The sequence below is a fragment of the Lithobates pipiens genome, unplaced genomic scaffold, assembly GCF_037356315.1.
Source record: "Lithobates pipiens isolate NorthernLeopardFrog02 unplaced genomic scaffold, aLitPip1_a1.2 Scaffold_23, whole genome shotgun sequence".
NCBI lineage: Eukaryota > Metazoa > Chordata > Amphibia > Anura > Ranidae > Lithobates > Lithobates pipiens.
In genome coordinates, this window is record NW_027507785.1 from 127044017 (window position 1) to 127071959 (window position 27943).

Sequence of the window (27943 nt, forward strand, 5' to 3'; positions counted from 1 at the left end):
GGGTGGGAGGAGGTTAAAGTGTCGTTTTTATTTATTTTTTTGGTTCTAATGATGTATAGGGCCTCACATGTAGTGTGCTGTTAGCAGAGGCGGCTCTATGCTTTATGAGGCCTTAGGCAAATGGCCCCACTTTTGCCCCTCCGCTACGCAGCAGGCATTCCCGGCTTAAAATCCTTGTGCGGTGGATGGGAGAGGTGACGTGCGCGGATGCAACATTACTCCTCATTGGCTGGTGGGCGCAACTCCAGGAATCTTAGGTTATGGGAGAGGTGAGTGTGACAGGGCTCTTAACATTGCCTGTGTTGTCTGGCAGCCTTAGGCCTGAGGGGAAAGTCCAGTCAAGTGGCCCATTGAAGTACTGAATTGGCTTATCCATGCCCACCTGTTTTTTTAATGCAGCCTCACCAGTGCCCATCCAATGCAGCCTGATCACTGGGGCAGGGTAAATAGGTTGTAAGGGGTGGGGGTTGGTTTGCAGGGGTCAGCTGGGGGTGTCAAGGTCTCTCACCTGGCAGCTCAGCTGGTCCTTGCATAACACGGCTAGTGCCCAGCCCCACATCCTGATCCAGTCGTGTGTGCCATGCCCTGCCTCCCTACAAGACTCCAGTCTCCAGGAGTTGTAGTTTCCTCTGCACTGCTCGGGAGCTTGAGCGTGGACTACAACTCGCGGAATGCAACAGTGGCTGGCTGGGCCACCAGCCCCACTTTATACAGAAGAAAAAAAATGTCAGTGGGCAGCGGCTCAACATAGGTTCGGGCAGCCTGTGGGGCAATTGCCATTCTACCCCCTGGCCCAGCCCACCCCTGACGTCATACGTGACACTCCCTAGTCTGTGTACAGGAGGTTGGCTGAGTAGATGAAGGGCTACTATGCCCCAGGCGCCCATCCCTTTGCCACCTGTCATGAGCACCAGGCCCGCAGGTGGACAGTGGTGCGCGGTAAACATGGTGAAGGGGGTTGCACATCGCGGCAGTGATGAAAATTATAGGTGGCTTCACAACCACTTGTAACATTTCAATATGAAAGGTGACCGTCAGCTTTACTAAAGTACAAATACTCCCAGCTGCTATAGGGACTGGGAGTGTATAAAAAAAAAAAAAACACATGCAATACTGTAAAAATGAGAATCCTCAGCAAGTGGCTGGGGATTAAGATTTTACTGCCCCCCCCCCCCCCCCATCCTGGCGCCCTGAGGTGGCTGCTTAAGCCGCCTTATGGTAGTGCCAGTCATAGTTCTGGGGCCACTGCAGTTATAGGGCAGTCTTTAGGCTGGGTTCACACCAGTGTGCTGTGTGACCTCTCATGTGATTCGCACCGCACTGCAGTGCAAATCTCATGAGATGTCTGTAAAAACAACAAAGTCCCAGTGCTAATATATGGAAACCTAAGGAGCAAAAAATAAGAAAATAAGTCAATGGGGAGGCTTCTATGTCCAGTGCAGCTGGAAAAAAACTATAACTGCTAGAAACGGAGCTGACATTCAAAACACAAAAATTCCAGTGCTCCAAGGGTTAAAGAAATCAATCGGCAGCTTTGAAAAGATTATGTTGCATAATGAATAATTTAATTCAAAATAGCAGAAATATAAATATAAAACATTCCTGGTCAGTCACAATGACAATAAAAAGTGGTCACTAGCCATCCATTGAGCAATAAAGAGCTAAAGCAGTCGTTCTCCATAAAGCAGAAATCGTTCTCCCAAAACAAAGGATGAGGGGAAGAAGAATTGGATGGATCAACAGCAGACAGCTAACCGAGTCCCTGCTGGGTATGGAGTATGATCCCAGGGGAAACAACTCACCAGCAACAGAATGCGATCCAGCGTGTGGAGCGGTGGATGACATAGCCGCAGGGAGGATGGAACGGAGCTCCGTCTCACATGGGTCAGTGATGTCAGACCACCTGAGACACTGCTTCAGGAAGGGGAAAGCCCAGCGTGTCTCAGGTGGAGTCGCTGCTGTGTCAGCTGATGGATTGCTCTGCCACTCGCGATGCAGTCCAATGCTTCCCCAATAGTGAGGGTTCCTCTTCCACCTGCGGTGTCACCCGATGTAAAACACACTGCTGGAAAGTCTGAACAGACAGACTGGGAAGGTTGTACTGCCAATCTTTGTCAATGATGGAGGTCCCAAAAATTGTAGATGGGACGTGGTGGCTAGTACAAACACTACATTTAAGTTGCCTTGACCGCGTCTTGCGCTCCAGCACTTTATCATAGTCAAGGATGAGGGCAACTGAGAAAGTTTAAATAAAAAAAAGGGGGGGGGGGTGACAAATATTGGGGCGGGAAAGATTAACCAAGCGGGAGGGGCGGGATAAATCAGACCTCTAACATTAACCCCTTATTGCTCAGAGGATTCACAATCAATACTACTATCCTTAGCTTTTCTAGAGTCTGGTATAGCATATGTCTACCTAAAAGTAAAATTTATATATAGCAGCTTTCACAATCATTAAATAAATTATAATGGATGTCTGCCACAAAACACATACATAATCAAAAAACCCACTACACAAAACTGCACGTTTGTAGTTCCTCATGAACCCTTTGGGGGCAAGTGAATCAAACATGTATATCCAGAACACTTCCCTTTTGCATAACAGGGAAAATCTCTCATTTATAGTTAGTGTTCCTTTGGGGATGGTTTCTATCACAAAGACCTCCAGGCATTTGATATCTTTATTATGAAAACTATGAAAATGCCGGGGAAAACTGTGTTCGTCACACCCCTTAATAATGAATCTAAGGTAGACGCCTACTCTACCACGTAGTGCACGAATAGTACGACCCATATAGAAGAGGCCACACGGGCACCGTAGGACAGAAATCACAAAGTCCGTAGAGCGCGTAATAAATTTCCTGATTTCATAGTTTGTACCTAAATTAGTGGTAATTATCTTAGTCCCATGGACAATGAATTGGCAGGTTTAGGCATCCTCTTTTTTTGCACTGGAAAATGCCTTTCCTGTCATCAAAGTACGACCTAATAGCCAGAGGGGATCTGGTTGATTTATTTAATATTTTACTGGGTGCTAATATTTTTTTGTTTTTTTTTGTTTTATAGTGCGAGCTCTTCGGAAAGTGACTTGTGGAACCTCTGGTATTTCCAGAGCTAAACATTGATCTAACAGTAAAATATTATAGTGTTTTTTTTAAATAATTTTAGATATTGATTTAAAATGATCATTAAATGTTGAAACAAATCTTACAGTATGATTATTTGCTAATTCCTCTCTAGAAGCCTTCTTTTTGAGGGGAGGGTTAATATTGGACAAAAAGGTTTCATTAACGAGCTCACGTGGATAACCTTTTTCTTCAAACTTTTTTTGTCATCGTAGCCCCTTGTTCTATATAATCCTCCACTCTTGAACAGTTCTGTCTCAATCTATTAAATTGTCCACTAGGAATATTACTTTTCCATGTGGGATGATGACAACATCTAAAGTGTAGATGGGAGTTACCACTGGTCGGCTTAACACAGGGGTTGACAAATTTGCTTGGAATCTAGGAGCCAGCTAAAAAGGTTAGGAGCCAGGTCCGTGACGGCGATCTGGACCTGTCCCTGGCCTGACATGGAGACGAGTGAGGGGAAGATAGCCCCCAGCCCCCCACCTGTGTCCATGTCATTGCCCATAGCTCTTAGAGGGACATTTTATTTGTTTTATTTTTTTCAAATGACGAATTTTTTTTAAATTGCATTTTAGTGTAAATATGAGATGTGAGGTCTCTCTGATCCCAGATCTCATATATAAGAGGACCTGTCCTGATTTTTTCTATTACAAGGGATTTTTACATTCCTTGTAATAGGAATAAAAGTGACACACATTTTTTTTTTTTAAAAGAACAGTGAAAAAAAATACAAGTTAAAATAAGAAAAAAAATTTTTTTTAAACGCGCCCTGTCCTGCCAAGCTTGCGTGCAGAAGCGAACGCATATATGAAAGCGGTGTTCAAACCACACATGTGAGGTATCGCTGCGATCAGTAGAGTAAGAGCAATAATTCTAGCCCCAGACCTCCTCTGTAACTCAAAACATGCAACCTGTAGAATTTTTTAAATGTCGCCTATGGAGATTTTAAAGGGTAAAAGTTTGTCGCCATTCCTTGAGCGGACGCAATTTTGAAGCGTGACATGTTGGGTATCAATTTACCCTGCGTAACATTATCTTTTACAATATAAAAAAAATTGGGCTAACTTTACTGTTGTCTTATTTTTTTTTTTTATTGAATAATTTTTCCCCCAAAAAAGTGCGCTTGTAAGTCCGCTGTGCAAATACGGTGTGACAGACAGTATTGCAACGACCACCATTTTACTCTCTAGGGTGTTAGAATAAAAAAAAAAATATATATATATATATATATATTGTTTAGGGATTCTAAGTAAAGGGAAGAAGGGCAGGGCAAGCTCCAGCATTACAACCAGCATAGCATTGCTGGTTGTAATTCTAACGGCCACCACAAGAGGGCGCCAGATTCCAGAAGGAACCATAGGCTCACAGAAGGCCTCAAAGCCGGGGGCTCAATTACCGGCCGCCGGCCGCGCGGCCCGTCGCGATCACGCCGGGGGGGTCCACGGAGACAGGATACTAATTCTAGTCGCAAATGCGACCTGGCGCCCGGGTTTTGTCGAGCCCTGGCTTAACATGATTTTTTTTTGTAATAATCCTGTTTTGATCATGAGATAATACTAGATCCAAAAATACGAGTTCATGGGGATTTAGTACATGCAATGTCTGTGCGATGTGATTTCAGCCATACAGATAGTATTGCTTTGCATCGCATTTGGACCCAAGTTGTGCAGAACCCTTTTTTGGTCTGCACCAGTATTGTATCATGTCTGAATTGACAGTTCGCACTACGATATGTGAACTGATCTGGGGGTGTCATTAATTTTTAAGCAGTTTGCATAGGGCAATGCGAACAAACGATGCAGTGGATTTGCAGGGTTCTTGCATCACACCAGTGTGAACTGAGCATAAGTTCTGGTTTACACTGCAGCGATGTGGGAACCCTGCAAATCCACTGCGGGTTCCCGTATCGCTTATTCACACTGCCCTATGCAAACTGCTGGGAGTGTCAATTAAAAGTTAATGACACCCCCACATCAGTTTGTATATAGCAGTGCGAACTGCAAATTCAGACCGGAATCAGATCGCATGGGTGCCACCCGATTCTGCTGTGGACCAAAAAAGGGCCCTGTGCGAGTTTGGTTCGAATGCGATGAAAATTCAGCCATACTATCTGTATGGCTGAAATCGCATTGCACAGAGATCGCATGTGATCTGGGGTGTGAATCGCATACAATGTTGGACACCGCTGCAGTATGAATTTGCACTAAGTCCTAAATCTCCATCTATAATCGCTGGTGCATGTTGCAGCTGTGAATAGGGCCTGCAGGCAGTATTGGGGCCAAAGAATAACAGGGTGGTCAGTTCCTATAGATGGCAGTAGACCGGCACCTCTTGCTAGACCTGGGGATACAGCAACAAGGGTTCCTCTGATCAAGAGTTAGCTCATTCAGGGTTGTATTGACTCCGCTAGGTAGCACCCAGATCTGTATTCTGGAAATAACTCCATTTCTTTCTTCACAAGGGACGATGCTAGGCTGTGCGCTTTTCCTCGTGCAGAACAGTGGGGTTCTCTCTCTCTGATGGAGGTATGGAGCACAATCCTCTCCCTCTGGAGTCCTGGGTGTACTTCCCCAAAATCTCTCTCTCCCTACTCTTCAGCTGGGCATGCTGGGGGCTGTAGTTTCTTCCTTTAGGATTGCAATGTCCAGCCCTTGTAACTACATGACCCACAATCCTCCTCTCTGCTTCTTTTTGAGTGTTTTTTTTTTTCTCCCTGCCCAATGAGTACAGTGGTGAGACGGATGGGGGAAAGAAGAGCCCGCAGCTGCTCTCTTTCCACACAGAGACACAGCCGCTCCAATCTCATGCTGTTCTGCTTTCCGCTGACAGAAGGAAGGAGGAGGGATGGGCAGGAAACACAGAGAGCCCTCTTCCCATTGCTAACAGCGGCGGCAGTACAGTCTCTCCTCCTCCTGATTCATCCCTGTCATATGTCGGTGAGGCGAGCAAGCAGGATGGAGATCCGCGGCACTCATTGCATGCATTAGGCAAATTAGGTGGCCGCGAGGCCTGAGGCGACTGCCTAATTAGAGAGCCGCCTGTGACTCTTAGTGTTTTGTATTATATATTTTCAGTGTGTTTTACTGTGCAGTACTAGTTCTTATAATCTATCTTATAATCTATTAGAATGCTAGCAAGTATTCAGCAACAGACCAATACACATGTATTCACTTTAGGTTTTCCCTTTATTTTGTATCTCTTTTTGGTTCAATTTATAAGTTTTCTTTTGCACAATTCATTTGTGTGTAGCGCAGGGAATCGGGCACTTCTTTACTAGTCCTGGATGGGCTTGTGTCTTTTTTCAACCTGACTAACTATGTAACTAGTGTTACCAGTCTTGCCTAGTTCTCCTCTGTGAACTACAGAAGAGGGGAAGGTATAAAGAAGTGGGGAAGATGTTGTATAGCGTGAATCAAAAGTGATCAATCTAGGGTGACAACACTACTTCTCCATAGATACAGTACAGATATTGACATCCTAGGACAGGGAGTGTGTTACTTGACTGTACATTGATTAAAATAAAAGGAAAAAAATTGAAAAAGAAAACCAGTTATCCACCACATCTAAAGACTGGTAACCTGGAATATATGAAAGTTTTGTTCTTGGTTTTAGGTATACTTTAAGCCCTCCCCTCTGGTTTTTGTCACTGATGCTAAAGGTGGGTGAAATTTAGTTACTATTTATTCTGCCACTGTTTATTTTTCAAATTTCTAGAGATCACTATCAGACGTTTGCAGAATGATGTTTACAGTCAGTTTAGGTGAGAAATTCTCCTCTGGGTCCCCAGAGATGAGTGCATGGACCCGGTTGCAGTGTCTGTGCACCTATCTCTGCTGACACATCAAGCTTGGCTTTGCTGGTTAGTCCATACAGCTGATGCATATCTATTCACTGTATATTGGGTACCTATATGCAGCTCATCACTAAAAAAAATATATTAACAAACAGCTCTGCACACTGCAAGGGACTGAGCGCCTTTGTTAATGAGCTTCTAAAGAAAAAAACATACTGTAGATTTTGTTTTTTGCAGTCCAGACCATAAATGTAAAAAGTATATAAAAAATACACTATACATTTAATTTAAAGTGGTTCTAATGGAAATACAATTTAAACCTTAATGCATTGCCTGCATTAAGGTAAAAAATTAAAAATAGCCCTGTGTCAGTCTGCAGTAGAATTGCTCCTTCTCCCTGGTCTCACAGGGCACATTGATACCAGTGGAAGCTATTGGCTCCTGCTGCTGTCAGTCATAACCAGTGAAGAGGGAGCAGGGGACAGGGCTGAGTTTTTCTGTGTGTGTCTGTGGACACGCACACTGTCTGGCTTGGGAGTGAGCCCGCACATCTGCCCTGTCCCATATTAAGTAGCTTGCTATGGGAGCAGAGAAAGCAGTCGGGGGACCCCAGAAGAGGAGGTTCTGGGCTACTCTGTCCAATATCAGGGCACAGCTCAGGTAAATCTAAACCCCTTTTTTATTTTGAAAAAGGGCTTTACAATCACTAAGTGATATGTACTGTGGTAAATAATTTTTATTTTTCATCTCTTTGTGCAGAACAGAGAATAATATTTATCTTTATGGAGTGTTCAATGGGTACAGTGGCACCAGAGCTACCAATTTTGTGGGCCAGCGATTATCTGCAGAACTCCTTTTAGGACAGTTGCACTCAGATGTTACTGATGCAGAAGTTCACAGGGTGTTGTTACAGGTGAGTGACCCTATTCTAATATGTTCTATCTCCTCTTGTTGGTTATGTGCTTTTATGTTTTAACAATTTAAAGAACTTCATTAACCTGTTTGTCTCTTTTAGTCTGTTTAAATAAAAGTGAATGAAAATGTTTTGTTATATCTGTTAGGTAAGTGCCACAAATACCCATTTATCTTGTCAAAAATTCAGTGCTGTCCTGTGTTTAGTGCTCACTTGTGTTATCTTAATGCTTACCTTAAAGCAGATCTCCGGGATTTTCAAAAAATCCCCCATTAGTACACCCCCCTACACTAAACAGTTATTACATTTGTGAAATTGTGTTACCATTGAAGAGAAAAGCCTGATTGAATTTTCAGGATTCAGCTCTGTAATTCAAAAAAATGCAGCATGTAAGGAGGAAGTGTTAGAACAGTGATCACATTACATCCTCCCATCTCTCTAAACCAGTGGTGGCGAACCTTGGCACCCCAGATGTGGTGAAACTACATTTCCTATGATGCTCATCCACTCTGCAGTGTACATGAGCATCATGGGAAATGTAGTTCCAAAACATCTGGGGTGCCAAGGTTCGCCATCACTGCTCTAAACCATAATTAAACTACATTTCCCTTGAATCTTTGGGAATGGAGTGAATGTGGGAGGGTACACTAGGCCTGTACATGTAAATGTGAACTCGCCCACTTCAGCATAAATCATGCCCCTCATTCTGCAGCCAGCCACACTACTCCGTAACACACAGTATGATAGATGTGTTACAGCCTTATGAATGCAAAGCAGGTCTGTTCTCTTTCCTCCAGCCACAATAGAAGATAAAGCAAGTAAGGGCAATATGTTTATGTAATCATTACTGAACTGTAGACACATCCCATAACGATATTTTATACACACTGTGCTCTGCTGTAATTCAGTATTAGAAATATTCCTCCTCCTCCTGCAGCTTTGATATCTTTCTAACGGCAATCAGTGTCCACCAGTGCGGTCTTATCAGTGAGTGACCACCAGTGCAGCATTTCAGTGACCCCCCCCCCAGGGCAGAGCGGGATCGTTATCAGAAATCAAATGGAGGACACAGTGGGGATCATGGGCTGAGACAGGTATTGTATGTGAAATACCGATTGCTGTAATGTCCTGCCTCCTGCCGGCATTGGAACAGCACGCTGTCAATCACAAGTCCCGGTCAGCGGGACGCTGCGGTGATCAGTATTTCACATACAATACCTGCCACAGCCCGAGATCCCTGCTTTGTCATCCTGTTGATTTCTGTTAACTATCCCGCTCTGCAAGGAGATGGAATGCAGGTGGGGAGTGGGGATGATCACAGGGGTGGAGTGGGGACAGTGACTGGCAGGGAACAGAGGAGGAGGAGGAGCGGGGGAGGACACCTCCTCCATGGGTGGCACAGACCGGGGGCTGTGAGACCTCTCCGCCCAATACATTTCTATTTCCTCCCTGCTCGATAGGGAGGAACTACAGGCGGGAGTGCCAAGACCGCAGGTTGAGGATACATGAATAATAGCAGCCAGCGCTCTTACAAACAGGAAATCACTGGGCAATAGCGGTTTTTCAGCAAAATCGGCAGACTATTGCAGAGGAACTAAAGGGCTCGGAAGAACATGCACGGCATAGTTGGTGAAGGTAGGAGATTAGCAACAAGGACATGGGAAAAAGTTTTTTTTTCTGGAGTTCTGCTTTAGGACTACAGACTTCCATCTCCTTTATGCTGTGGAGATGGCAGATTAGAAAGGTCTGAGTAGTTCGGCAATATTAAACTGGACAGGGCTGACAACACTCAATCAACAAAATTGCTGCGTGTGTTGTCCATTCACAGCAGGACTTGGTAGCTGAGTGCATTTCTAGCAGATTAACCGGTATTTTTTTTATTCAAAGATTTTTCCAATACGGAAATATAAAAAGAAAATTGAAAAAGAAAAGGGGGGAAAAAACAAACATCAACTTCTGGCCCTATTAGGCACATTGACAAAACTATCTACAGAGAGAAAATGGGAAATACTAGAGCTGCAACTAACGATTAATTTGTCTGTCGACCAATCTATCGATTACTTTTTCGATTAGTCAACGACTATCCGATTTTTTTTTTTTTTATTTATTAATGAATCTAGTGTGTTCTTTTTGTGATTAGATAATAATCCTTTGGATAACTTTACAAAAAAATGATACGTACAATTTCTAAATATAATATTTCAACTTTTATTACATTTTTTCCAAAAAGTACTTCAATGTGGTAAAGTTTTTACAGTATAAAAAAGTGCCAAAAATAAAATGTAAACAACACTTTAGCATCAGGCACGAATAATGGTTATGGCATTGCCATTAATTCAGAGACTGAAGCATTAAAAAAATGCCATATAAAAATGCTACAAAAGCACTGCTGCTCTGCACTGTTGCTCATGCTCAACACTGTGTACAAAACACATGAAAGACATAATATACCAAAATAAAGTGCCCAAAAATAAAAAGGTAATGCTTTAGGGCATGAGGCATGAAAATGCCATATAAATTCTGCCTAACACTTTGCAAAAGATGAATTCGGAAGGCATTGTGCTGTGTGGTAACCTTACTACTCAACCACACATAATGCCTTCAGAATGCATCTTTTGCAAAGTGTTAGGCAGAATTTATATGGCATTATGCCTCTTGACCTAAAGTGTTGTTGTTTAACACCACAAAAATGCTGGTCAACATACAATAACACTATGTAATTGTAATCATTGATGATTGAATACATAGTGTTATTGTAGAGTCAGAGTGCTGATTGAGCAGTATTTTTGTGGTATGTTACTTTAATTGTAATGTAAAACATACCTGAGGAGGTAACAGTTTTCAAGGAAGGAAGCAAGGAGGAACCGAGCCCACCAAAAGCACTGCTCAACACTGTGGCTGTGCAAAAATATGGCCAATACAACACTGAAGGCAGCCATGAGCCATCTTAACATAAATACACTAATACAGCCCAACAAGAACACAACACAGTCATGACGAGTGCAAAAGGTTGGGGGCCTGTGTTACTTCCTCCATTACAATGCTATATTTTAGCATTGCAATGGAGGAACGTTAGCATATCAACATGCTTTGATGTTAGGCTTGCTCTTTTTTTAGTCACAATGTTGCCAGCAACTGAGAAAAGCCTTTCAGATGGGGTTGATGTTGCAGGCACAGACAAGTAACTCTTTGCCAGCATGGCCAAGATGGGAAACCTCTTTTCGTTTTCCTTCCACCATTTCAGCGGATTTTCTTCCTTTAGAAATAGCCTGCTCACTGAAATACATGTGTATCTCATTCCGCACAACTTCACTGTGGGTTTCTTGATCTTGGATGTGACCAGTGTCATCCTCGCCATTACTGTGGTGGTCATCTGAATCTGAAGAACCGAGCAAAGTGTCTAACAGAGACACTTGCCTCTTCTCCGAAAATGTCATGACTGCACTGGTTGACCGTTGTTCCTTACATCGATGTTGCGTTTGCTCTTCCTCATATCTTCTTTTCACTTCAAGAGCAAGAGCTTGGATCTTGAGGTGAACTTTTAAACTGTCCTTTGCTGGCAGGAATTTTAGTTTGCGGAATCTGGGGTCCAGGGCAGCTGCAATAAGACATATATTTTCTCCACCATCATCTCTGAATTTAGTTTCCCGCTCCCATCTTGATGTCATCTCTTGTGCAGCAACACTTTAGACAGCTTTTTTTTTTAATGTTCCACAAGGCACTTTGCAGCCCTCAGGGTCTTGCTGATCTGGGGATCCTTCAGGGCATGGTTGACAACTAACTGCAATGTATGACCAGCACACCTGAGAGAAGAGATGCCATGCTTTTCTTCCAAAATATGCAGAGCAGCGACAGCATTTGCAGCGTTATCATGGACAACTACATATACATTGGCCATGGATATCTCAAACTTTTCAGCTGCTTTTTCCACCCAGTTAGCAATGTTTTCAGCTGTGTGCCGATCTTCAAGTGGCATAGTGGTCAGATTGTACGATGTAAGATTCCAGTCTTCATTGATGAAGTGGCATGTGACACCCAAGTATGCCTCTGTGGCAATGCTGGTCCATGCGTCTGTGGTGAGGGCTATTTTTGATTTCACATCTTTGAGTGATGCTTTGAATCTTTCAAAATTCTCCTCGTATTTCTTCTCCATCAGCTTAGTGAAATGGGACCTGGAGGGAAGTGTGTATCCTGGGTAAACGTGTTGATCATCTCACGAAATCCTTGACCGTCTACAATGGAAAGAGGTCTCATATCTTTTACAATCATGTTGAGTATGCTATTGGTATATGCAACGGCCATTTGGGGTGTGCAAACAGTGACATCCTTTTTTATGGAAGAAGAACTCCTGTACACAGCTTTGCCTTTTCCTGAGAAAAACAAAAACAAAAAAGACACACAATAATAATTAACATTTAGGAACCTGAACCAATTTTAACCAACATGAATGCTCAATGCTGCTAATAATGTACTTGTACTGCGAATTTAAAAGAGGGTACGGGTAGTGTAGTAAATGTCTGTCTGCAATTAAATTAATATTATATTGTTGCTGCTCTGTGTATTGGAAGAAAAGCATGGCATCTCTTCTCTCAGCTCATACATTGCAGGAAGTTGTCAAATTCAATGTCATTGCCATGTCAACCATGCCCTGAGGGATCCCCAGATCAGCAAGAGGGCTGCAGTGCAAAAAGTGCCTTGTGAATGTGAAACATTCAAAAAAAACATGAGATGGCCACTTAAAAAAAGAAATTAGCAAAGCAGCACAGCAACAAATATGTACCCCTGGCCCCTGAGCATGCACTAATAATGATGTATCTTACTTACTAGCAGTAGCAGCATGAGCATATAAAATATATTAATAAATATTGACCACAAATTACTCCCATTGTCTCCCAAAACAAACAAAATACTAGTAAGTAAGTAGTAAGTACTTACAAAGATGGCTCGTCCGTTTGAGGCCGTAGTGCGCCAGGATGTTTTCTTCTGAGGTGCTTGTGCATCGCAGTAGTGCTGCGTGGTACGCCAGTTTGGTTTTGCAGAGGGAACAAAGGACCATTTTATCTGGCCTCTGTTTAAAGAATTCCCATACCTTTGAAAGTCGTGGTCTGGATTTTCGTGCTGCACCGGAACCTTTTTCCCCATTCCCGGGAGCAGGAGCAGCAGCTGCCGCCGCCATTACTGCCATTTACCTGCAAGATGACACGTGCGTGACGCGTCAACGTATTTTCTTAGTCGACGTAGTCGATTACGTCGACGCGTCGTGGCAGCTCTAGGAAATACAACATCATCTTGAGATGGCTTTTAGACCAGCATGACATTTTACAAAATATAACGCTCCCATTGCTAAGTTTGTTACTTGTTTTTTGTCTCCTGTCAAGGTACATGTAATGTTTTCACCTGTTTTCTAAGGCTAGTTGCTTGGTCAGACAGGGCACACTCCTGCACACAATTGCTGTCCAACCACCTAGCATGGAAATGAATAATAAATGAGCTTTGATTGATGGCACTTGTTTCTGGCTCCAAGTGCTTGCCTGAGACAAGTGTCATCACTAGAGATGCAGGGGGATGTTAGCTATTCTCACCTCTGCAGAGCACAACTCAACTCGTGGCCTTTACCCCTCTTCTTTGTACACAAGAGGAAAAACTAAGTCCAAGCCAGCCTACACTTGCCAGGTATTCTAAAGAGAGAGACTACACTAGAGTAATAGTTGGCATGTTTCTTTCTCGTACATCAGGGGACACAGAGTCTCAGTGATCATTGATGGGTTATATAGGGTATCACTAGGTGATTGGACACTGGCACACCCTAGACAGGAAGTTCAACCACCTATATAACCCCTCTCCCTACAGGGAGTACCTCAGTTTTTTCGCCAGTGTCTTAGGTGTTGGTCACGAGTAAAGCTGTGCTGTGCTGAGCTCCACTGGAATATATAAGTGTATTTTTTGGCCAAATTGAATGTTACCCGGGCCTCGTGTCCGAAGAAACAAGTTTTTACCTATAATGCTTCTCTTTTTAGAGAGCTGGATCCAGTATTTGTTTTTTTCAGCCATATCCCTGGCGGGGTGCTTTACAGGCCCAGAACTTCGGATCCCCCTTTACAAAAGGGGGCCCCAGTCTCTAAAGGTTTTTTTCTAAACGGAGCCCACCGTGAGAGGTGAAGATTGGGTCTGTTACACAGAACCCTGCAGCTGGATAAGGTAAGGGAGACTCCTTAAAGCGGTAGTAAACCCGCAATTTTTTTTTTTATTTTTTTTTAAAACCTGCAAAGCAAAAGGCATAATGAGCTAGTATGCACCGCATACTAGCTCATTATGAAATACTTACCTTAGAACGAGGCCCCGACATCTCGCCCGATCCACGCCGAGGGAGCCGACATGCTCCCTCGGCGTCTCTTCCGGGTATCGCGGCTCCGGCGCTGTGAGTGGCCGGAGCCGCGATATCGTCACTCCCGCGCATGCGCGCGGGAGATTTAAATCCGGCCGGACGAGCGCTGCCGGATTTTCACGGAGAGAACCCCCTTGTGCGCATGCGCCGCTGCAGTCAGCGGCGCATACCGAGGGGAATATCTCCTAAACCGTACAGGTGCACACAGCCTATGGAAGGACACAGAGCTGACAAGCGCATGTGATTGTGGGACACAGGTATTCCCTGGCAGCATTTACTTAAGCACCAGACTGGGTCTTGGTAGCAGCGGCAGTTGCTGAACTACATTGCCCAGCAGTCATTGCTTTTTTGTGGTACCTGGGCACTGTGGGCAGAAGAGGTACAAATACCCCGAAAAACAGGTGCTCAAAGGGTTCTTCCTCAGGGTCTGAGGACCCCCCTCTGCAACACCTTCCCCCTTGAAGGACCTGGGGAAGCTGGCCAGGGTGAGGCATCGGTGTCAGGGGCTTCATCTGCTTTGGGCACTTCAGCCCCTGCGTATAAATTACGCAGAAGGTTTTTTCCTCAACTATAAATGGGCTAGAGGAAAGATTAGTGGCCTTAATCGCATCTTCACTCAGTGGAAGAAAACGCACTAGGTCCCCCTCTACCATCCAGAACCCTCAAACAGAGGAACTCTGGGGAAAAAGGAAAGGAATCCCCATCGGAGGATCGGCATGAGACTGATGATTCCTCTTTTGGGGAATCAAGTGGAGAAGGTCTGAGAAGGTATTGGTGCAAATTCTTGCTGGATTGGTCCGCTCCACATTTAAGTTGTCCGTATCTGAGTCAGTTAAAGAACCCTCCTCTTGTTTGGGTTCACTGAAGCCTCCTAAAACTGCACATCCCTTTCCTGTTCATAGTTTACTGGAAAAGCTTATTATTCTGAGTGGAATCGCCCAGATAAACATTTTTTTCCCCTCCTAAAAAGTTTTCAACACTTTATTCTACGGAGGAAAAATTTAAGATGTGGGGTATACCAGCGATTGACTCCGCCATATCCTCCGTCAATAAAAGTCTGACTTGTCCTGTTGACAACGCTCAGATGCCTAGGGATCCAACTGATAAAAAATTGGAATTCCTGTTAAAAAACAGGGTTCTCCTTGGCAGGTTCAACCTGCAGTGGCAGCAATCGGAGTTTGACAGTACTTGAGAGACCAAATTAAACAGGTCCTCAAGGTTTTACCTGAACAGCAAGCCCGGGGGTTGTCAACCTACCAGTGGCTTTGTGTTTTGCTGTTGATGCAATCAGAGATTCTATCCTCCAGACCTCTCGCCTTACGCTTGAGTTGGTGCATATGCGTAGAAACTTATGGTTGAATAATTGGTCAGCCGAATCACCATATTAGAAGCTTCTGGCTGGATTCTCCTTGCGTGGTGCAAGGCTGTTTGGAGAGGATTTGGACAATTATATCTAAAAGATCTCTAGTGGGAAAGCAGCCTCTTGCTGGCAAAAAGAGGAGTAAATGTCCCTCTTTCAAACGTGCTCTTTCCCCAGTGCCAGGAGCATCAGCCTCCAGGCAGTCGCAACGGCCTCGTCCGTCCAGGCTCAAGAACTAAATCTCAGAATCAACTCCAGGGACAAAAGAAGTCCTGGGGGAGGAAGTCTACAAGACAAAACGCTAAAGCCTCTTTATGAAGGGCCTCCCCCGCTCGCCCGGGTGGGGGGGAAGACTGCTACAGTTCTCAAGACTCTGGCAGGAGGACTTTCAGGACAGATGGGTGGTCTCCACAATAACTCTAGGTTACAAACTAGAGTTCAGAGAATTCCCCTCTCCTTGTTTCCTCAGGTCAAATATACACAGAGACCCAGAGAAAAAGAAGTCTCTCTTTCTAGAATTGGAGCGAGTATTGTCGCAAAAAGTTATCGTGGTAGTTCCCACGCAAGAGTAGGGATTGGGGTTTTATTCAAACCTTTTCATGCTACCAAAGCCAAATGGAGATGTCGGACCCATTCTAGATCTCAAGGATCTAAACCGATTCCTAAAAGTACGGCTTTCGCATGGAATCGATCCGATCGGTAGTCAAGGATGCATACCTACATGTACCTATTTTTCCCTGCTCATCAAAAGTACCTGCGGTTTGAAGTAGAAAAACGCCACTTTCAGTTTGTAGCTCTACCTTTCGGGCTAGCTACTACACCTTGGGTGTTTACAAAAACCTTGGCCCCTCCGCTGGCCAGATTAAGGGCCCAAGGTATAACAGTAATAGCATACCTAGGCGACCTGCTCTTGATAGACCGGTTGGTAGCCCGCTTGGACCAAAACTTGGTCACCACAGTCAACTAACTGGAGTACCTAGGTTGGGTCCTCAACTTGGAGAAGTCTTCTTTAACCACTTAAGCCCCAGACCAATTTGCAGCCAAAGAATCAGGCCCCTTTTTGCGATTCAGCACTGCATCGCTTTAACTGACAATTGCGCGATCGCGCGATGGGGCTCCCAAAGCTCCCGACGTGGTCACGGAGCTCAGGACCGGGTAGGGAGTGCGGCGCGCTCCTGACCCACGGCTGGGCCCTTAAAGAGCCACTTACAGGTACGTGCTTGTGCCCAGCCTTGCCATTCTGCCGATGTATATCGGTGTGAGGTGGTCCTTAAGTGGTTAAAGCCAGTAAGAAGACTAGAGTATTTGGGTCTGGTCATAGCTACTGTCCAGAAGAGGGTATGTTTACCCCCAGGCAAAGATCAGTGCCATAAAAGAACTGATTCAGGTAGTCAGGGCAAAGAAGGGTCCTTCTATTTGCCTTTGTATGAGGGGAAGATGGTGGCTTCATTCAAAGCAGTTTCCTATGCTCAGTTTCATTCAAGACTGCTACAAAACAGTATCCTGTCTGCCTGGAACAAGAAGGTTCAGGCGTTAGATTTTCATTTTATCGTGGCAATATCTTACACATTTCGTACTGAAATGGGGCCTGAGCCCCAATCTTTTTGTACATTGGTGTGGGCTCTCTACAATTCCCAGCAGGCGAGATTTCATTATTTTGGCTTTAAATCTGCCCCTTTTAATATCGCTAGAGGTACAAGACAAGTGTGTCCCCTCTCTCTCCCTTACATTTCATGCCAATCATGGAACCTTTGGCTAAGTTAATCAAGTCCAACCCTAATTCCCCTGGAATTCTGTTTACCAGTTCAAATCACTAACTTGGCTTTTCCTCTAACAATGTGATCTTGTTTGTTACAAACCCTATTATCTCCCTTTTGAAACATAACGTCCACGCTAACCACCAAGTTGTTGGGACTACTATAGGTCAGGAATAATAGGAATAAATCCAAGGCCTTGAATTTTACATCAATCGGTTCACCATATTCAACAAATCTTTTTCAATTTTCAGTGGTACCATCTCTCCCTCCCTTACTTAGGGATCCATCTAACTGCTAACTATGATCGTTCTAATTGAATGGGATAAATATCCCATATCCTGACTTTTCAGAATCACTGCCACCAAAATTACCCTTCTCCTCAAAATTCTGTAATATTTCCAGGTCCTACCAGTTTTGATCCCCTCTCATATCCTGAGAATGCTACTAAGCCACATGTTTACCCTTTATATGGCATGACATTAGGCCCCACATTTATAGACACCCTTGTGTGTAACAAATGCTCCAGAGGTTTTAGTATATCACACCTTTCAAAATATTTCTATGCTGCCTGAATCGAGCAAAGCTACATACAAGATTCCATTATGGGTAGCAATTTATTCAGCTGACTACAATTCCCTTCAGATACATAACCTCTTTTGGTTTAACCCTGCAGACAGATGCGACCACTCCATTCCTATCACTAAATTTATATTGCAAACCTCTGATTAAAACAAATAAAAAGTGCCGTGCAACAGCACAGTGTCTGTTTTTGTATTTTTACCATATTTTTTTTTTTTTTGTTTTTATCCTTTTGCAAACATTGGGATGCAGTTAAATATTCAGCAAACAACATAGACTTATGGTGGTACCCTTTCTGAGTTTGCACATGGATGGTTATGTTTATGTATCTTGTGTATGTTTTTATGCTTATTGTAATTGTGAATTCTTTTTTATAAATAAGGAATGCATAAAAAAATATAATGGCAAACCTCCAATCTCTCAGTAAGTCTCTAATTTGTCCTACTCTCAACCATGCCTTTCTACCTGGATTCCACTCTCTTCTGGCCTTTTTAAAGAGTGGGTACTCACTCAGGTTAGACCTTTTCTTACCAAAGACGTAGTCAAATCATATCAGTCATTGCAACAAACAACTGATCTCCCCAACAGTTTTTTTTACTTCCAAATAAAACCCTTTTTACAATCCAGTGAATGTTCACCTCCTACTTTTTTTTTTTTTTTTTAGCACAACTGTGACTCCAAACCTCATGCACAAGCATCTTCCTTTTTTTTTTTTTATTTTTTTTTTTTTTATTTTTTTTTTAGGGTGTGCGGACAAGTGGAATCCTTTCCCAATACATTATGGACATGCTCTATATATTTTTCTGGTTTTGGCTAGAAATATTTCAGCTGATCTCTGAGTTATTAGATGCCTCAATCTCTTTTTGCGCCAATATGCTTTACTAATCTCTCTCTAACCAAAACCAAAAAAAGAAACAACTTAGCTTTGCTACCTGAAAAATATTAAAGCCAAATTGACTGACAAAATTAGTAAATTCCTGACTATCTGGCAACCCTGAGGTCTAAACTCCTTCCTGCTGACTTCAACTGGAGCCTTGTGGAACTCTGAAGTCTCCCCCCCTTCCTGGGCTTTTTTTCCTTTTTCTCAAGCTAACTAACTCCCTCTTTATTTCCCTTTCCCCCCGTCCATTTTGTCAAAGCCAACTTCCTGTTCCTGCCCCTAAATGTGGTGAACGAGGATCACAATCTATACAGTCTCTTTAACACGCATTATTCTCCTTGCACTACCTTCTCTGTTTTTCTGTACAATCAGAGATGGTAACTCACTCTAATGAACGGTAAATTCGGAGGACTTAATTTGCATCTGTCATTCCACAAAAAGGTGTGTGGATGAACATACCAAAAGCACAATACTGCAAAAAAAAAATTGGGACGGATTCCCAGATAGTTGGTATATAAAATGATCCCAGACAGTATGCTATCAAAACATATGTAATTTTTTGGACTAAAAGTATTATAGCAAAAAGACAGATGCTGTCACACTTTTAGTCCAATAAATTACATATGTTTTGATAGCATACTGTCTGGGATAATTTTATATACCATCTTTCCCAAATTTTTTTGCAATCTTTGTTTTTCTGTATCACCTTTTTTCTCATCCCTGTTAAAGCTGGCCATAGACCGGTTTGAATCTCAGACAGTTCAGCTGATTGGAAAAGAATCGCCTTGTTCTGCTTTCTCCAATGCTATTTTATTCAGAACATCTGGAGCAGTTTCCAATTGCAGGGATCGCAGATGTGTACTCCGCTCTCACACACCGCTGAGGGCGCGAGCACGTACAGACCTTCCGAAGATTACCGACATGGGCCGAAAGATTCCGGAACCAGCCGATCGTCCTGCTTTACTCTCAGTCGACGTGGAGCAAATGGGCAGGGTGGCCGTCCAATCACTGTTAGTTTCCGGCGTTTTGGAAAGCTCTCCGATAGGCTATCATACACGAAGGTTCCTCAGTGAACAGGTAGTGAAACCTAGTGTTGTCCACAACAGAGTAAGGGTGCAGGTCCTTGGCTATGAAAGCTGCTACAGCTTTTGTTATTCTCTTCCCCTTTTCAGGGTTGGGCGGCAAAGTTGAGAATATTTCTGCATCAATTCTTGGCTGAGCTGGGTCTTTTTCCTTGGCACTGGTGGTGGTGGTGGTGGCAGGTTTTAGCATCTCTGAGTGAAAACGGCTAGCATTGTTTCTCAAATTAGTAGTATTCTCTAGATATTTTATTTTTGTTTGACAGGCTTTACACACAGCGTATGACTTGTCCAATTCATGCTTACCACTTTGTTCATGTTCATAAAAGCCAAAATGTGCCCAGATGTTTGCTTTTAAAAAGCTAGGTGCATTTTTTATTTCTCATTCTTTGTGGTCTCCTTCTGCCATTTTTACTAGTCTAGCATCATGCCATGTAATTGTGACAGGGGTGATGACAATGTTGTCTACAAACTCTGTCAGTATTAAAAAAGAAAAAAAAAATTAAGTGGTTAAGTCTAAAGCCTGCCACAACAAGATCACCAGAAAAGTAACAAGTTTCCTCTACTAGTATGATGTATGTAATTGTATATGTCATATACAATTACATACATCATACTAGTAGAGGAAACTTGTTACTGATATGTTAAACAAATAGTTGACAAAAATCCTATTCTACCTCACGCTGTGACTGTCCCATTGTCCCTGTGTCCCACCAACATCCTGCTGCCCCCATTTCATTAAATTATGGTTTTATGTATTTAAAAAAAACAAAAAACAGTAAAGTAGTTAGCCCAATTTTTTGGTATTATGTGAAGATTTGACATTTGCATTAAATTTACAGTGACAGACAGATACAGATTATATTATATGATATTTTTATTATTTTAGATTATATTATATATTAATTTATCTTAGTTTGGTAGTACCATACCACCTCTTTTAGTCTAGTACTACTAGTGTGTGTGTGACAGACACTCAGACAGACAGTGAGTTTGGTTACCCTTACCTGTGATGATGATGACAATGAGTGAGCTGAGCGCAGTGCTGTTCTGGTGCTGGAGCAGGTCTCTCTCTCTCCTCTCCTGCTGCTGCCTGTGAGGACTGGAATCTGAGGACAGGACAGAATGACAAGTTTAGTGAGCAGTGTACTAGTTCTTCCACAGTGTGTGGGTGTGTGTGTGATAGTGACACTAACATGAAAAATGACAATGACACAGTCAGTTACCTACCTGATTGATTTAATGATGGTACTGACTCTGAGCTGAGTGTCAGGCAGTGTGGCACTGTGTCCGACTGGCAGTGGCACTCAGGTACTCTGGATGGAGCTGGTCTCTCTCCTCTCCTGCTGCTTGTGAGGACAGCGCGGCCTAGCTCGGGTCTCTCTCCCAGTCCTGACTCCCGTCTGTCACTGTGTCCTCCTGAGTCAGGTGATGGGCCTGACAACGGCACTGACGGATGGTCAGTCTCCCTCTCCCCCTGTAACAGCGGCAGTCTGTGCTCTGTGCTGGCCTGCGGAGGAAGGCAGCCCACTGGGAGGAAAGCTCTGGGGGGGACTGGGACTCGGAGGAGGTCAGACTGCAGGGCCGGTGTCTTCTTCTCTCTCTGAGCCGCGACACAGGGGGGTGACGTCAGCGGGAGGCAGGAGAAAACGGCGTGAAACCTTCGGCTGCTTTCGGTTCCACTCAGAGGCGCGGCAGCATGGCGCGAGGATGACGTCATCCTCAATAATCGTTTACTTAAAGCTACAGCATCGATGCCGCATCGTGGACGGTCGAATGCCGATGCATCGATTCAGCGATTAATTTCAACACCCCTACTTTCCAATTCTGGTTTAATTATATTAATAAAATCTAATACTGCAAGAACCACCATATTGTCTACTAAGAACTTGAGTATAGTGGGGAATAATAAATGTAAATTATGCATTTGGTGTGTCACAGTGATCTATATAGAAATTCATATCTGCCTTTAGAGTCAAACTATTTTTCAATACAGGATAACTTTACCAACCTATGAGTAAGTACACTAACACCTCATTGTTATGAGGAATAGAAAAAAGTATTGCCTGTGTATTATTATTATAATACAGAATGTATATAGCGCCAACAATTTACAATATAAAAGTGAGGCAATACAGTTACAATACAATAAAATACAAGAGGATTAAGAAGGCCCTGCTCAGAAGAGTTTACAATCTAATAGGGTGGGGCAGGTTGTACAAAAGGTTGTGACTGTGGGGAATGAGCTGGTGGAAGTGGTAAACGATTAGTTGGGGGTGTGATAGGCTTTCCTGAAGAGATGAGTTTTCAGGGACTGCCTGAAGCCAGCTAGAGTGGGAGATAGCTGGACAGGTTGAGGTAGAGAGTTCCAGGGGATTAGAGAGGCTCTGGAGAATTCCTGGAGATGAGCATTGGAGAAGGAGACGAGGGAGCTTGACAGTAGGAGGTCTTGAGAAGAGTGTAGAGGATGGTTTGGGTGATATTCGGAGACAAGATTGGTGATGTAGCTCAGGGCAGAGTTGTCAATGGCTTTGTATGTTGTGGTTAGTATATAGAATTTCATTCGCTGAACAATCGGGAGCCAGTGTAGGGACTGGCGGAGAGGGGTGGCAGATCATGAACAGATGGTAAGGTGGATAAGTCTGGCAGCAGAATTTATGATAGACTGAAGAGGAGCCTATGAAGAGGTAGGCCAATGAGAAGGGAGTTGCAATAGTCAAGACGAGAAATAACAATGGAGTGAATGAGTAGCTTGGTGGTTTCATTTGTTAAAAAGGGGTGGATTTTAAGGTTTGTTTCGGAGGTGAAGTCTACAAGCTTTCAGCAGCGATTGGATTTGGGGCTGGAAGGACAGGTCAGAGTCTAGGATTACACCTAGTACCCTGGCATGAGGGGAGGGATTGATGGTTGCATTATTGATTTTGATGGAAAAAGTCATGGAGGACGGCAGGGGGGAATATTACTAGCTTGGTTTTAGAGAGATTTTGTTTAAGGAAGTGGTACGACATCCATGCTGATATGCCAGTTAGTAAGTTAGTAATGCTAGAGGAGACCGAAGGGATGAGGTGAGGAGCAGACAGATCTATTTGGGTGTCATCCGTATATAAGATAGTATTGGAAGCCGTGGGCGGTTATTAAGTGACCGAGGGAGGAGGTGTAGATAGAAGAGAAGGGTTCCAAGAACAGAGCATTAGGCGACTCACAGAAAGGGGCAATGGAGAGGAGATGACAGATTTGTAGTTAACACTGAAGGAGTGCTGTGATAGGTAAGAGGAGAACCAGGATAGAGCAGAATCTTGGAGGCCAAGAGAATGGAGTTTGAGAAGGATCAGGTGGTCAGCCATATCAAAGGCCACAGTGATGTCAAGCAGTAGGATTATGAGTAGTGACCATGGTTTTTGCAGTTAATAAATGGTTAGTGAGTTTTAGTAAAGCAGTTTCTGTGGAGTGCTGTGAGTGAAAGCTAGACTGTAAGGGGTCAAGAAGGTTATTTTCACTTGGGTAGGAGCTAAGATGGTTGTAGACTAATCATTCTAGAAGTTTAGATGTGAAGGGGAACAATGAGATGGGTCTTGAATTGTTAAGGTTGGTGGGGTCCAGTGAGGGCTTTTTAAGTATGTGAGTAATCTGCGCATGTTTTAGAGGGGAAGGTGCCACTAGAGAGGGAGAGATTGAAGATGTGAGTGAGGGAGCATAGGATAGAATAAGAGAGTGACCGTAGAAGTTGTGAGGGAACAGGATCCAGGGCACAATAATGTATAATTTTAATCTTTGTCTCCTGCTACATTTTACCGGAAACCATATACATAGAATTAGTCAAGTGTAGAGTTACCATTCCTAAAGGTGAAAAAATAATCATCACATAGTAAACATTACAATATAATGATCTACTTTACACAGTTAGGGTTGCAAAAAAAATATTGTAGTAGTAGTTCCATATTGCAGGAAACTACACCATTCCACAATATTGACAATAGTCAGTTGCACTCCATTTAGGAGGACCAATTATAAAAAAAAACGAAAAAAAAAAACCTAAGTGTTGAACAGCCACACCATCCCCGAGGAAAACGAGTAGAAAAAACCCCCTGAGATAAGAACATTGAATGGCTACATCCTGTCACCACTCAATGTATAGATGTCTCGTGGTCTCTAGTTTTGGTAACAAGAAGAGTGAGTGATGTCAAATATAACAGGCTGGACTTGGTCTGTCATCTTAGGAGAGGAAGAAGTACTCCCAGAAGGATCAAAGTTTTTGCCACTTTGTGGGATGCCTCCTTAGTCTGCCCATGAGCAAATTGCTAAAACCTGGCAGCTACCTCCTTTCCCTTCTCTCTATCTGCCTTCCCACCATTCAACATGTTATGTGGGAGCCTCACACGGGTTACATGTTTCCTCTCAGACCTTTCTTGGCATTTCAGCTTGACATAAAGCAGGGCTCGACAAAACCCGGGCGCCAGGTCGCATTGGCGACTAGAAATAGCGACCTCGCGCCTGGGGCAGCACAGCTGGGGGTATCCTGTCTCTGTGGACCCCCCCCCAGCGTGATCGCGTCGTGCCGTTCCGCCGGCGGCCGAAAATTTAGGCCGCGGCTTTGAGGCCTACTGCGGTCCTATGATTCCTTATGGAATCTGGTGCCCTCTTGTGGTCGCCGTTGGTATGACAAACCAGCAATGCTAATGAAGCTTCCTGTTTTATATTACCTGCCTCTTCTTCCCTTTATTTAGAACCCCCTAAACATTATATATATTTTTTATTCTAACACCCTAGAGAATAAAATGGTGGTTGTTGCAATACTGTCTGTCACACCGTATTTGTGCAGCGGACTTGCAAGCGCACTTTTGTTGGGAAAAATAATTTAGTTAATAAAAAAATAAGACAACAGTAAAGTTAGCCCAATTATTTTTTATATTGTGAAAGATAATGTTACGCCGAGTAAATTGATACCCAACATGTCACGCTTCAAAATTGCACCCGCTCATGGAATGGCGACAAACTTTTACCCTTTAAAATCTCCATAGGCGACGTTTAAAAAAATTCTACAGGTTGCACGTTTTGAGTTACAGAGGAGGTCTGGGGCTAGAATTATTGCTCTCGCTCTACCGATCACGGCGCTACCTCCTATGTGTGGTTCGAACACCGATTTTATATGCGGGCAGGACAGGGCGCGTTTAAAAATTATTATTTTTTCTGCTTATTTTAACTTTTTTTTTTCCCACTGTTCTTTTAAAAAAAATGTTGTGTCACTTTTATTCTTATTACAAGGAATGTAAAAATCCCTTGTAATAGAAAAAGCATGACAGGTCCTCTTAAATATGAGATCTGGGGTCAGAGAGACCTCGGATCTCATATTTACACTAAAATGCAATTGAAAAAAAAATTGTCATTTGAAAAAAATAAATAAAATGTCCCTCCTAAGAGCTATGGGCAATGGCTTGGAGACGGGGGGGGGGGGGGGCAGCGACGGCGCTGCTATCTTCCCCTCACTTGTCTCCATGTCAGGCCAGGGACAGGTCCGGATCGCCGTCACGGACCTGGCTCCTAACTTTTTAAGCTGGCTCCTAGATTCCAAGCAAATTTGTCAACCCCTGACATAAAGGGACCAATGGGGAGTGGGGAAAATTCAGGTTTATCAGAGCTATTACAGGAGTCTTGACATACTAAAGAATCAGTACAGCATAGCAGGTCAGGATATGTTGTGGGAAACAAGACCCCACACATCCACTCGCATCCCAGCTTAGGACACCTCGCCCTGACATAATTGAAGTTACATAGTTATTCTGGTTGAACAAAGATACAAGTTTATCCAGTTCAACCAGCGAAGTACATGATGGATTTGACAGTCTGGGGTATATGTTATAGAGTTGCAGTATTTGCTTGCGCAGGCAAACAGGCATCCTATTTCTGGTTAAATTTGCTATAAATCGTATAGTATAGTACTATAGTAAATAGTACTTATAAGGTTCTTAGTGGGTGAAGGGAAAAAAATTATTTCTTAAATCTGTAATGTTTTACCCTGCAGTGATTGTTTTAAAGGACTTGGTAACGGTTCACACTTGTGCAATGTCAGACATTGCATGTGATTCTCACCGCACTGCTATGCAGATCACATGCGATGTCTGTGCGATTGTATGGCTGAATTTGCATCACATTTGGACCAAAATTGCGCAGGATCCTTTCTTTTTGCCTGCACCAGAATCAGATCGCATAGGTGTTCACACCTGTGCAATCCGATTCCTGTCCCAATTCACAGTTCGCAGTGCAATATGCAAACCGATCTGGGGATGTCATTAACTTACTATTGACACCCGCATCGGTTCGCATCGGGCAGAGTGAACTGCCTGTGAGTTCTGTGTGATGCAGGAACCTGCACTGGAATTGCGCTGGTTCCCGCATCTCGTGGTGTGAACCGACACCTTTTTGTTCATTACATTGGCATGCATTTGTGATTTGTATTTTGAGAGGCCTTTTATTGATATTGCTGTATGTCAATACTGTCTCTTCCAGGCATTTGATGTTGTGGAAAGAAGTTTCCTGGAATCCATTGATGATTCCTTAGCAGAGAAAGCAAGCCTCCAGTCACAGCTGCCAGAGGTAATAAAATGTCTTTAAAAGATGAGTCTTATTTGTAAAAAGGATTCTGAAGAGTAGTAGCATTCTCTGTGTATTAATCAGTCAGATTCCAACTATCACTTAGTGCAAGACAAAAATGAAATCAATGTATCTATTGAACGCCTCTTCATAAATGAGTGTGTTGCTTACCTTGTAGGCGAAATGTTAGTTTAAAGTTTATGTACTGTAAATCCTAACCATGCACTTTTTTCCTATTTGCTCTCTTTCGGTCTATTAAACCTATGTAAACCCTTACAAACCACTTTGACTTACAGGTAAGCCTAGATTAAGGCTTACCTGTAGGTCCAAGAAATATCTCCTAAACCTACACGGTTTAGGAGATATTTGACAAAAGACAGGCACCGCTGTGTACAGCGCATGTGCCGTAGACAGCGGTGCGCAGGCGCACTGAGCGCGCCGCTGTTAACGGCGATATGCCGCAAGTGGTGGCTCTCGCGCGCATGCGCGGTAGTGACGTCATCTCGGCTCCGTCAAATGACATCGCCAGAGCAGCGAGACCCACCAAGAAGATGGAGGCTCTGTACACAAGGGGACAGCGGTGACTTTGCTGGCTCCTGTGTCAGGTAAGTGACACATAATGGAGTAGTCCATTATGCTTTACCTTTGCAGGGAATCAAAGAGGAAGTAAACCCGTCAAGGTTTACTTCCTCTTTAAATATACCATTAAAATTGTTTTGTTATATCTGTTGAAATCTATTGCTGTCCTGTGCACTCTGCAATGACGACTCGCAGTCCTGCCTAGGTTACCTCTGGGGAAAAATACAAAACACTTTCCTCTATGTCAGGGGTGCCCAACTAGTGGCCTGGGGTGGCCACATGTGGCCCGCGGAGCCCTCTGATGTGACCCACGACCTCCTGCTCTGGGATAGAATAGAAAGAATACTGTTATTAAAAGTCAGTTTATTACTAAAATCACATTGTATATCTGGGCATATCTTTTCTGCAGTGTAACCACTGGGCTGCTTCCAAACTGATCTGCAGGTGCAGAGCAGTTTACCTGCAAGTATCCTGCACTGAGCCATAGACTTCTATTATGACCTGCGAGTTTGGTGAGCTTTCTGAAAGTGCACCAAACCTGCAGAATATAATAGAAGTCTATTGCAAACTGCAGGAAAGCCAAAGGTACATTGCGTTGCATACATGGTTAGGGTAAACCACAGCACATCAGTGTGAAAGCAGCCTTGGACTCCTTTCACGCGGTCAGTCCGACCAATTGGACCCTCCATTCACCTCTAAGTATTCTAAATACGATCCGCCAAAAAGTATTGTGGGCTGCGTCCATGTCCACTCTGCAAATGCAGACTAGACACAGACATGCCATCCACCCGCTCCGCTCATTGTGGCCCGTGACCGGGTACCAAGTCGCTTAAGTGGCCCTCGCTCTTCAAAAGGTTGGGCACCCCTGCTCTATGTCATGCAGATGAGGGGAGGAGAAG

At 43.6% G+C, this 27943-nt stretch overlaps 1 protein-coding gene across 2 annotated transcripts in view; it reads left to right on the forward strand.

Annotated features, from left to right (window-relative positions):
- TAB1 (TGF-beta activated kinase 1 (MAP3K7) binding protein 1) overlaps window positions 1-27943 on the forward strand; it is a 203789-nt gene that overhangs the window by 18532 nt on the left and 157314 nt on the right. Inside the window, exons 3-4 of one of the 2 annotated variants that reach the window (XM_077452322.1) lie at window positions 7684-7837; window positions 26382-26468. In XM_077452322.1, the coding sequence (XP_077308448.1) occupies window positions 7684-7837; window positions 26382-26468 (241 nt within the window). The remainder of the gene's footprint in view (window positions 1-7683; window positions 7838-26381; window positions 26469-27943) is intronic. The other variant, XM_077452323.1, reaches the window with a different exon arrangement.